Source organism: Lycium barbarum, chromosome 6 (assembly GCF_019175385.1).
Source record: "Lycium barbarum isolate Lr01 chromosome 6, ASM1917538v2, whole genome shotgun sequence".
In the NCBI taxonomy this organism is placed as follows: domain Eukaryota; kingdom Viridiplantae; phylum Streptophyta; class Magnoliopsida; order Solanales; family Solanaceae; genus Lycium; species Lycium barbarum.
Window position 1 is genome coordinate 125502558 of NC_083342.1, and position 12976 is coordinate 125515533.

The window sequence follows — 12976 nt, forward strand, 5'->3', positions numbered from 1 at the left end:
CAAAAGAAGTGCCTCTATAAATGACGGTCTTTTTATAATTCAAGGTGGCTAGATGTAACAATATTTTATTCATTTTTTCTTCTAATTCAGGTGGAAGGTGAGATATTCATATGACTTAAGGTAAGGATTGTTCAAATTATATAAAGAAGTTAATCATTAAATATAAATTGACGAGAGACTTAATACACTCTCGCGTCCGAGATTAGACATTTAAACCTGGATAATATAAGGTGTCTCCAACATCGAGCAAATTAAATATTGAAATGATTTTGATTTTAATATTATGATTAAAAAAAATTAGATCTCACGCCTGGTCCACTCTAGGAAGTGTTCCTACATATTCTCAATGGTAAACAAAGTGCAAAGTAGTTGCCAAATAAGACTGAGTGCAAAGAAATTTAGAAAATACAGATAAACAAAATTTGGCACATTCGGACCATTTGACTCACTATAGTACTCCATCCGAAAAAAAAAAAGTGTTAACCCTTTTTTTTTTTTTTTTTGTCAAGCAGAGTGTCTATTTATCAAATAAAAAAAATTAATCTTGTTTTTTCAAATTTATCCCTATTAAATGTTATATGATCAAATTTAATATCTATTTAATGAGAGACAGTTTAGTCAATTTTTTTTTTTAGAAATTAATATTTTTATAATGATATTCAAATGGCTAAATGGACAATTTTTTTAATCCCGAGGGAATAATATAATATTGTTAGTTGTCACGTGTAATTAATTCCCACATTGGCTCAGCTAACCATCTTCCCAATTTAACTACTCCTTTGATTAACAATTTTCTTCTCATCAGTCATTCTTGATTTCTATTTTGGTTCTTTTTTGAGATCCCCATGGATTGCATTGGGTTAAACTCAGAATCCCCATATGTTCTTCTTCTTAAAGCTGTTTTCTTGATACCCATTTCTCATTATTTGTTGGGATTTCTATTTTTACTCTTTGTATTTCTTTATAATTTCGTGGAGTTTTACTTCATTCAAGAATTATTCACTGGATTTAGGGGAAAGCCTGTGTCTTTGACCTTTAATTCTTGCTGTGACCTGTATGAAGAGGTTGTTTCCAAGTGTAAAATTCTGCACGGCAGGTAAAAAATTCTATAAGGGGATGAAGAAAAATGAAATCTTGATATAGTTCTCTTCATTCTTGATCATTTTGGAATATTGTCATGCTGATTCATTTTTAATCAGTCAAATTGGAAAATTTGTATCAGGTGGATTGTAAGTCTAAATCATATACTAGTGCATATTTGTATTAGGTGAATTGTAAGTCTAAATCATGTACTAGTGCTTTTTTTTTTTTGAGCAACTACTTGGTGCTATATAGGATCAATGAATTCTATCTTACTTATCAGGAGAAGTGTTAATATCTTTTAGACAAAACATGCTTGAACATATGTTGTTAAAATTTGAGTAGTAACCTGGAGATTTGAACTGAGTTTGTGTTGAACATAAAAACTATGGTTTCTTTTGGCTTTGTTTCAGCAATTAAATTTTCTCTTTTTGTCCCCCTATTGGTTAATGCAGGTTTTCTTCTACTCCATGGCTTTGTAGTCCCCATCTTCAGACTGTTTTTCTGCAGTTCTTTGGAAGGGCGCCTGTTTTCAATTATCAAAGGTGACAATTTACAGACTTCTGCAGTTTCGCCTTTTTCTTAGCTTTATTCACCTTCAATATATTCTCCTCGCTCAGGGTGTAGCAGTTGTTGTTTCTCCTTTTTTTTTTTTTTTTAAGAATTTTTTTTTATAGAAAGAGTTTGGTCCTTTGAACTTCTATCATTTATAGTAATCAATTTGGCAGCATGCTTTTCACTATATGTCAATCGAGAATATTGTATTATCAGTCTAGCTATTGATAATGGAGTCATTTCCCACATTTTAGTTGTTTCATTTTCCGGATGATTAAATTTTGTCTCCCTTTTCTGTTGGGGTAATATTTTAGCTTTAGTCATCACTTACCACCTGAACTGTTTTGAGTAAGGTTTCACGTGATAGTTTTGCTCTTCAGTTAGGACTTCAAAATGGTAATCAGTTGATATTGTTTTTTTTTTTTTGACAATGATAACATATCAGTTGATATTGTGAAAAGAGAATGTATTTTGATACCTATATATCTTTTACATAGTGAAGAACTGAATTTTGGTTACTGATGCATTTTTTGCCTCCAGACAGATATTTAAAACATCTGATGGTGGGACAATAGCTCTGGATTGGCTACGGAATGTGGATGGTAAAGTACATTTATATCTGTATCTATTCGTTCATCATGGGTACTAATGATAAAACAACCTTTTATTTTAAGCTTATAAACCTCTAAACAAAAGCAAATAAAGAACTGGAATACATATCAAAATGTAGTTTTTGCTAATTTCAATTAAGATTGAAGGACCTTATGGAGTTGCGTGGTAGATGCGTTGCTCTGGTGATGGAGAACTTCCCAATTATGTTAGCTAACCAGTTCTAAATGGTATAAGTTTAAGAAAACTTTCCACATAGTTCTAGTAGTTCATCTCGAAGATGAAGGATTAGTTAAACAGATTACCCAACTTGAAATTGTATAATATTGATTTAAGGAGGACAGACTAATAATTTTTTTGTTTTCCGAGGAGAAAATTCAGGGGAAGAAAGAAGATGGTATTATATTCTACTTTGTCCGTTAGTTTTTTTGAAACAAATAGTCATAAAAAATGTTTTAGAAGTAAGTCAAAAAATGCTCAAAAAAGTAGAAATAAAAAGGTAATGAAAGAACCTCTCTTCCACCTCTATCTTTTAGGATGTGGAACCTTTTGAATTGTTAGAATGAGCCATAAAAGATTGAAGTCCTATTTTCTTGGTGTGTTTGAACGGAAAGAAATATAAGGGTGTCGGAAGTAATCAGTGTGGTTCTAAATAGATTCATTTCTCCGTTTTTCCCCATTATTAGAGCTTATTCTCATCATTCTATCAAAAAGTTGTATTTCACGCTTAGGTAACTCAGCTTTCTATGTTTTTTTCCCCAGACATCCTTGTGCTTTGAGTTAGCTTATTCAAGCACTTTATCAAGCCTATATCATAAATGACTTCATTTTATTAAGTAAATTCGGATATAGTGAAAATAATATCATAAATGATTTGATTGAAAAATGTCTACTTGTTAGCTTGTTGAAGTAGTTATATTTAAGGGTGGATTTGTTATTTTATTGTTGGTTGCCTTTTTATAGCATCCAATATTTATTCTGATATATATCTGCTAAATATTTAAGCTACTAGTTGTAAAATCGTTTGCTTTAACAAGTGCTTATCTTAAGTTACAAGCTTATACCAGACCAAGTGAGCATTTTTGCACAACTAGATGAATGTTCTGGTTCTTGACTATCCCCTGTTGCTTTATATATGCTATCTAGAGGCATAAATTGACGCCAATTTCTGCTTTTTAATTTGTTAGTTAAAAAATCATCCATTGAAGGTTTTGATGGAGTTCAGAGTGATGATAAAACTCCCATCATTTTGGTGATTCCTGGTTTAACGAGCGACTCTGAATCTGCTGTAAGCTTTCGTCCACTCTTTTTGTATTGCCCTCCGAAATTGAGTTTTCTGCTTGTTTTTGTCTCTCTCTCGTCGAGAATTTTTTTTGTTCTAAAATAATTCTTTGTTTCCTTGAGTTATTATTCCTCTTCCTTCTCTTGTGTAAACAATTTTCTTCTCTTTTCTGTCTCTTATCATTTCCTCTGGATAATGGTATTGATTGAGCTCTATTATATGAATACTTTTTTTCTTTGTTGAGAAAGAGCTCTATTACATGATTACTTGAGATTATGTGCTTTCGTATGGCAAATATTTGCTTTAACTCTGCTTCAATTTAACAGTACATAAAGCATCTTGCTTTCAAGATGGCTAAATCTGGATGGAATGTCGTTGTGAGCAATCATCGGGGTCTCGGAGGAGTGTCAATAACTGTGAGTACTGCTTCCTTGGGGAAGAATTTATTCTCTTCCAGTTTAGTTTCTTTTTATAAGAGAAAATATGATCTAGATTTCCTTCAGTTGAACTGTCTTTGACAGGAGGGATGCTGTTGCGTCAGCTTGGTATTCTGTGCATTAATACTTTTGCAGATTTCTGTATAAGTAACAGGTCAAAGAATAAATGAAGGCGATACATACTTGGCTTAGTATCTCATATCTTGGTTAAATAGAATATCACAGCAGTAATTGTGTATTCAGATGGGATCATCAGTAATAACTATTATGCTTGCTCCCCCGGTCAAAGTGACACTTATGAATGAAGTTTCCTGTAGGTGGATTTTATACTTTGCTCGGGGAAGCTGCTTAATTTTTGGTTGAGTCATCTCTAAGGAAATACTGTAGTCCTCTATATGCTCCCGGAGAGTGGTCATTCGTGAAAGATTCAGTCTTTAGGGTTTTCCATTCTTCCATGATTCTGTTACTAGATTGCATTTTTTGTGGCATGGCTAGAAGCTGTCCCTGATGAAATTTAGGAAATTGAGAAATTCTTTGATGGTATATGGTGCCTCTCATTTCTGTAGTTTCTTATTGCTCCTCTTGAAATCTATGCCTCTATTTTTTTTTTCCTCAATGTAATATTAATAGGGGAGCCTTGACGTAACTGGTAAAGTTGCTGCCATGTGAGAAGGAGCTCACGGGTTCGAGCCGTGGAAACAACCTCTTGCAAAAATGCAGGATAAGGCTGCGTACAATAGACTCTTGTGGTCCGGTCCTTCTCCGGACCCAGTGCATAGCAGGAGCTTAGTGCACTGTGCTGGCCTTTAATGTAATATGAATAGGACTTGTGAAAGTTTAGCATTGACTTTCATGCAGTAGTCTAAGGTGCATAACTTTGCTAGTAATATGTTTACTGTATTATAAATATATAGTGTATACACTATTGACCAATGAAAGTTAAAAATTCATGATACCTTGATGGCAGTCTGATTGCCTCTATCATGCTGGATGGACGGAGGACGTCCGCGAAGTCATTGACCACCTCCACAGCCAATATCATCAAGCTCCTTTATTTGCTGTTGGCACTAGCATTGGTGCTAATGTTCTGGTACACAATTACATACTTTGTTATTGAATATTTTGTTAGCTTTACTAATATGAGCACAAAATTGTGCATCACTACTGTGTTAACTATTCTTTATTGTTACCTGAAAACTGAAACTAAATTTGAAAGATAAGGGAAGAGAATTCTTCATAGGTTCATATCTTCAGAGAAGTTATTGTTGTCAGAAAGGTTCATCTACATGCACAGACAACATGTACACAAGCATACGCTAACTGTCTATATGGCTATCGTAATGCTTTAGTTATCAGTTCTTCAAAGTTATATAGTAATTCCCTAGTGTATTGCAACATTTTGACTGTTACAATTTTTTTTTTCCTTATTTAGTCCCTCCATTGCGTCCCAATTTATGTGGCACTCTTTCCTTTTTAGTCAGTCCCAAAAGAATGACACTTTTCTATATTTAGTAACAATTTAACTTTAAACTTCCCATTTTACAATCTCACAAATATCTATGACTTATTTAGACCATAAGTTTCAAAAGTCTTCCTTTCATTGTTAAACTCCGTGCCCGGTCAAACACCTTCACATAAATTGGGACGGAGGGAGTATCAAAGTTACATCTAAACAAAAATTTTCTAAGTTTACAAGTTGGTCCATCTGCTTTAGTTTGATATATTACAACCCTTATGCATATATCGATGTGCTAATAATTCGATTTCAAAGGGTTTAGGTAACCGTGCATTCCTATTCTAAATTTTGAGCATCCCATAAGTTCAGATATATGCAATATGGCAGCTTCTCTGTACAAAGCCAAGAACTATTTTATTGACAATATTAATAATTTCCAGGTAAAATATCTTGGTGAGGAAGGAGTTAATACTGCGATTGTTGGGGCAGTTGCAATCTGTTCTCCTTGGGATCTTTTGGTTAGTAACTAGACTAATTAACATGCATACTTTGACTTTTTAAGGTATTCATGGATTGCCACTTCTTTGGTTTCATACATGCCATTCTTTATCTGGTATATCTTTCTGCTATGTTGGATTCTATTTTACACTCTCCGTCCCAGCTTATGTGACACTCTTTACTTTTTGGGCAGTCACAAAAAGGACATCTTTCTATATTTAGTAACAATTTAACTTTAAACTTCCCATTTTACCCTTAGTGAGATGATTCAAAATTCTTCCTTTCATTTTTAAACTCCATGCCCAGTTTTGGACCACAAGCTTCAAAAGTCTTCCTTTTATTTTTAAACTCCGCGCCCAGTCAAACACCTTCACATAAATTGGGACAGAGGCTGTATTACATTTTGTTCATCTCTTGGGTTAAGGGTTGTTTTGGATGGTGATCTGTTGGATTATCACAGTCTGGAATGAGTTTGTCTAGTCTGAAACAATTCAGTGATGGTGCTACATGAAGATAGTGATGGTGGCAATGTAGTTTAATTTAAGTCAAATTAGTCATTTCGTAAGTTGATTCTGTACCATAAGGACCTATGCTCATTTTTCTTGAGAAGGTTTATCTGTCTTTGTTTTTTTTTCTTCTTCAGATTGGTGACAGGTTTATTAAGCGCAGGCTTGTGCAGAGATCCTATGACAGAGCTTTAGGAATCGGATTAAAAGATTATGTCGAGCTGTGAGTAATGGCTTTGCTCTTAGCTGCGATGCATTAATCCTAAACTAATTCTATGTCAAAACTAGTGTACTTCTATATGTGTTGGCATTCATTCAGGTGTCCTAATTCTTTTGTGTGGTGAAATCCGAGTTTTGCAGGCATCGGAGTATTTTGCCTCGTCTAACAGATTGGGAATCCATTGCTAAGGTCATCTATTTCTCTTATTGATTTCTTCTCAGTGCCTTAACTTCTCTGGCAGTCACTTAAATCAATCAACCAACTAAGCCTCAATTCCAAACCAGTTTTGGTTATATGTATCTTCTATATCCATTCCGCTCTCAGGCTGGTTCATTCATGAAACCCCTTGCCATTTAAAACTAAACCCCGGTGTGGATATAGCATGTTCCCAGGGGAGCACATCTTAGCAAATTTAATGTTCAGAGGATTTATGATTTAATCACTATTTAACTGATCAAAAACTGATATTACGACTATTTATATGCTGGGACTAGCTATGTAGAACTCGCATATGTGGAGTTCCCTAATTAAAACATATTGTATTAATTTCTGAGGTTTCTAGCATGCACCTAAACTATAGGTGTTCCTGTAAAGCAGGTTATGGAGACTCTAGTTGATAAAGGGGCTTACTGCTGACTTAACATAGAATGGTGGGTCAGTTGGGGGAATACTAACATGTGGAATAACATGCTATAGAAGTGCTTGAACAAAGTGATTATTTTAGTGCCAAGAAAGTATGACAAAGATAAAATATAAAGTCCGGAATGAGCGTATGTATATGGGCACCTATCCATTTATTTTAGTTTCGGGTGCCTCTTGGGATGAGACATCTATTACATAGAATACATGAAAGAAAAATATTAGTAGGGGAAAGAAACCTTTGATGCTCTTTGAACTTTTAGCACCATTGCAGTATCAAGAAGCTAACGAAGCACAGGCGCTCTCAGATAAACGATTAGAGATAATATCCTAATCCTAAGTAACTTCAAGGATGTGGTGCAGTCCTCTTCTTTCAAGGCGTACTAACAACACACTTCTCTAAGTTCTTTGTAAAAGAGTTACTAATTAGTTGATAATTTATGCAACTAACAAGTAGATTATCTATCTTTCATTCTTTTGTGTATTGCTTATTCTGATGGCTTATATTTTTTGTTTCTCTTGCAGATAAGTTGTATCAGAGATTATGACAAACATGTTGCTTGTGTTCTTGCTAATTTTGAGGTGACACAACTTTGCCTCCTTTTTGAATACGTCTGTCCAATGCCTAATTAATTAATCAGCATTTATTTCCGTTCCCTCTCCCCCAAGACTGCTGATACGTATTACAGGCAAGTTAGCTGTAGCAGTTATGTAGGAAATGTGATGGTTCCCCTCCTCTGCATTAATGCCTTGGATGATCCAGTCTGTTCAAGGGAGACAATTCCATGGGATGAATGTCGGTATGTCATCCTTTGTGCTGCATACTCTCTCCTTTTAGCTCTATTTCGAATTTTTAGATAGGATAAAAGGTCGGTATCAATGTGAAGCAATACTGTTGAAAGATTATATGGTTGTACCAGAAAAGGATGTTACTGTACGGTTATGAACTAGGCTTACTACATAGACACGCTCGGTGTAACATTTGGTGTGTAAAAGGTTCTCCGTGGAACTGGGGTGTGTAAAAGGATAGTTTAGTGGTAAACTATGTATTAACCCTATTAACTATTAAGTAAAATATGAAGGAATAATTTAATGTCTCAAGCATTTGCTGGAGTCAGGTTTGAGCCAACCATAATGGAAGCTGAAGGCACTAGTGCAGAAAACCTTATTTCTGTCCCTTCGCTCCTCTAGGGAGTGTAACTCTTTCCAACACTAACTGGGTGTTCAGTAAAGTAATTTGTGTACGAAAACACATTATCACCTAACGGAGGTTGAGGCTTGCTTATATTGAAGTCGCTTTTATTAGTTCAAAGTCATCCTCATATCATCCCCTGGTCATTATAATCTTTTTGGTTTTAATCCATTTGTGTGTGTTCTGCTACTGTAAATATAGCATGACAACGTGATTCTCTTTCAGGGCAAACAAAAATATCGTACTAGCTACCACACAGCATGGGGGACACTTGGGACATCTTGAAGGGATGACTGCAAAAAGCCTCTGGTAATATACGTTCCTCTCATCACAGATTGGTTTTTGTTAAATCTAATTATCACTGTATCTCGCTATTATTTAGCATGGGAAAATGCTCCAAAACCAAGGATCCAGAAAAGAACTGAGTTCTCTGTGTGTCACACACTTTGTGATTGTAAGGGACATAAATTAGAGAATTGAGTAATCTATGTTTGGTAACTATTCAGATGTATTGCTCGTATCCCTTCAAGTTATGTATTGAAGTGTCTGGTGACTATTTAGTAGCGTGATATCCATGATGAAAACTTAATGAGAACAAGTTTATCATGTGCTCCTTATGTGCAGGTGGGTTAGGGCCGTTGATGAATTCTTTTCTGCTTTTAACTCCAGCTCATTGATCCATAGAAAAAAGGTATGCAGATTTGCACACTCACTCCCCTTTAAACTGATCATGCTTTAAAAGATAAGCTTACCTACGTAGTTAATTGGCTATATTGATTGATAGCTCTACTCGTACGTTATTGTGAAGGCACCATAAAAGCAATGATGAATTCTTATATATTAGCATGATATTTGATGCTACTGGAACCTTGAAAGTTCAGTCTAATCTCATTGTATTATGCAGATACAAAATGCCACAGTGGACGGTCCCCTGAAATCATCCATTGATCAGGCACCATATGTGAATATTAGAGAAGACGGTTTAGTGACTGCGTTTAGTAATGAGACATCAGGTGAAGTAGGAAGTCAGCAGAATGAGCAACTTGTCAAAGATGACAAGGCTGGAGATAGTATTAGAGTTGACAATAGCACGGTGCAAAAAGAACCAAATGCAACGACTCAATCTGATCCTGTTCCTGGCCCATATATTAATGCAATGATCGCTCCTATTACTCCTATTAAAAATTGTCTAAATCAGCTCTCTCGCCGTAATAAGATTTCAATATGGGTACTTGCATGTGTTGCAATCACAACCACATGGCCAATTCTGGGTTCAGCTTTACCACTGTTTTTCAAGAAAAAGCTGCGCAACATTTTCTCCTCATCCTCAGTGAAAAGATGATGGATGATGTAATGCATGTGGTCATTATTATTGTAGATACATTCATCATACAATACTGGGGAAGGGGGTACAGCTGAGCTCCAAAGTCGGCTATCGGAATTTTAGATATCCCATCTATTGTAAAAGTAGATTTGTTAAGGCTGTACTATTTCTTATTAGCACTTAAAATGATCATTCGTAATGAATAAGAGCTAGTTATTGTGGCTGCTTCTTACTATGCTAGTTTTGGTATAGAAGCTTTAACCAATTCTGGTGTTTGTACGTCTCCTAATTCATCTGTTAGTTTGGTTTTGTAGTATTCATTACACTCAATTTGGTTTATTTCCTTCGACCACTGGATCATACAGTGTGAGCGGGAAGCTTTGCAGTAAGCTTCCACGCACAGTTTTCTTACATTATCAGCATAATACAATCTGTGGTAGTATGTTAACTACCAATTTTACTACGTTATCCTTTGATGTCTATTATAGAGATTTACCTATAATTACCTTATATTTTGATAGGCTGATGAATAAGGTTACCTTTGATGTTTATTGTAGAGAATCACCTGTAATTACCTTATATATTGATAGGCTGATGAATGTGAATCACTTTCTTTATATTCACAACTTGTTTATACCAAGAGCATGGTGATGATAAATTCAGGAAGAATAAGGATGGTTACCTTGTTCTAATAGCCTGTTTGGCCAAGCTTTTAAAATTTAACTTATTTTGAAAAGTATTTTTGGTAAAAATCAGTTTGTGTTTGGCCAAATTAATTTAAAAAACACTTTTGAGCAACAATTAGTGTTTGATCAAGCTTTTAAAAAGTGCTTCTAAGTGTATTTGTTTCATAAGTGCTTTTCAAATAAGCTATTTTTTTGGCTTTTAAAAACTGCTTCTGCTACTCCTAAAAACACTTATTTTCTTCAAAAAATTTGGCCAAAGACCTCACTTTTTAAAAATAAGCACTTATTGAAAAAACTAAGTACTTTTGGAGAAAAACAAGTTTGGCCAAAGTGGAAAAAAGATCACATTGATAACGTTCTTTCTCGTCAAAAAATAAAGGCATGTATAATTGTATAGTGACAAAAAGTGTGAAAATCTTATTGCTATTCTAAACAAGGACAACCACTTGTTATAGAATGTTGAACGATTCTTAACAATATTGTTCAACAGACAAAGTAGACTTTCCTGTCTTCTTCTCCGAGCGTTTCTCTTTCAAATCACTTTCTTAAACTTTGTAGAAACTATACAATCTTGACTTATTTCATTCATTCACCAAGAGAGAATATATATAGGATACAATCTTGAACCCTAGTGAAACAAGGAAACTAACTAATATATGGTAATTAGTGAAACAAGGAAACTAACTAATATATGGTAATTATCTCCCTACAAATATGCTACCAAATAATATCAAATAATATAAAGATATTATACCGTAATACCCCCTCTCAAGTTGGAGCATGGGAATAAAAAATGCCCAACTTGGAAAGCAAGAAGTCAAACTGAGTTTTGCCGAGAGCTTCGGTAAAAATGTCTGCCAATTGTGAAGATGTTGAAACGTGTAACGGAGAAATCAAACCTTCATTAATTGCATCACGAACAAAGTGGCAATCTACCTCAATGTGCTTTGTTCGTTCATGAAAAACCGGATTTTTTGTGATGTGCAAAGCGGACTGACTATCACAAAACAATTTGATCGCCTTGGGATGTTGTATACCTAAACTCAACAACAGACCTCTCAGCCACTTCAACTCACAAGTGACCACAGCCATGGACCTATATTCAGCCTCTGTAGAAAATCTAGAAACTGTGTGCTGCTTTTTTGTCTTCCAAGAGATGGGAGATTGACCTAGAAATACTAGCCAACCTGTCAACGAACGACGAGTAAGTGGACAAGCCGCCCAATCAGAATCACACCATCCCTGCAAAGTCAACTCACTGTCGGCACGTAACAAAATACCCTGTCCTGGTGTGCCTTTCAAATAACGGACCACTCGTAAGGCGATTCCCAATGTTCAATCTGGGGTTCTTGCATGAATTGAGACAAAATATGAACAGAATATGCCAAGTCCGGTCGAGTGACCCCCAAATAAATCAAACGCCCGACTAATCTACGGTAGACCTCCGGATCCGACAACAAATCTCCATTTGCCAGGCCAAGTTTATGATTTTGCTCAATAGGGAACCCACTTGGCTTTGCACCTAACAATCCTGCTTTAGAGATAATATCAAGAGTATACTTGCGTTGACACAAAAACAACCCTGATGAACTACGAGCTACTTCAATACCCAAAAAATATTTGAGAGACCCAAGGTCTTTCATTTTGAAACAATCACTCAAATAGGCTTTGAAAGTTGCAAGTGCAGCGGAATCATCAAACAAAAAAGAAATATAGCCTTTTTCTACCTTAATACTTGGTTGGTCCAAACACTCTTTTCCTTCAAGAAGTTTCGAAATAATTTAACTTTTATACACAATGAAATTTTTTATTTACACTATTTGTGTATTTAAACGTGTTGTAGCCGGTAATTGTCTTTTTATTCATATTAATTATTTTACTTTTTACATACTATTAACTATAACTATCTTTTAAATAATCTGATAGTTAAAAAATTTCTCTAGGCTACAAGCGTGTTGAAGTTAAACTGATTTTTCAAAATAAGACAGCTTTAGAATAATAATTACGAGTAACGAGAGCAAAGAAAATACTACAATGTTTGGCCCACTCTGTTGTCACGTGCTGATTCCAAAATGGACCAACCATTTTGATTTCCTTGGTTGAACCAAATTTCCAAACACCCTAGACAAAGGGATCCGAAACTTTTTTAATTCAAAAAATAACTTTTGAAATCAAACTAACCCTTTAAAAAAAAAAACTAAACTAGGCTTCACGCACAAAATCTGTGCGTGAAAGGACCAACTGTAACTTTTTGAGTTTGATCCTTTCTCGCACAGAGGACATTTTTTTTTAAGCTATCAAAATTACGTTTTTTTTCATACTTTGGGCAAAGATTAGTCATGTTTCAAAATCCCGAAATATCAATATTTTATATAGAACTTAGTATATTTTTTTTGCGTACAATAACGTCGGTTCGTTACATCAAGTATACCTAAACGTTTGGATCGTCGTTTTAGGGGTTGTAGAGTGCCCCAAAGTAAGTTTTGTTTGGT

General features: G+C 34.9%; 1 protein-coding gene across 2 annotated transcripts; it reads left to right on the forward strand.

Moving 5' to 3' along the window:
• The first annotated feature begins 738 nt into the window (after positions 1-738).
• Positions 739-10073, forward strand: LOC132598655 (uncharacterized). Of its 2 annotated transcripts, none has more exons than XM_060311651.1 (14): positions 739-1096; positions 1536-1625; positions 2176-2237; positions 3432-3532; positions 3853-3942; positions 4931-5053; positions 5860-5937; positions 6561-6646; positions 6784-6832; positions 7808-7864; positions 7952-8082; positions 8700-8783; positions 9099-9165; positions 9379-10073. In XM_060311651.1, the coding sequence occupies exons 1-14, from the start codon at positions 846-848 to the stop codon at positions 9814-9816; spliced, it is 1707 nt and encodes a 568-aa protein (XP_060167634.1). In that variant the 5' UTR covers positions 739-845; the 3' UTR covers positions 9817-10073. The 2 variants fall into 2 exon arrangements, with proteins under 2 accessions (XP_060167634.1, XP_060167635.1); XM_060311652.1 differs by having other exon boundaries at positions 3453-3532.
• Positions 10074-12976: the final 2903 nt, after the last annotated feature.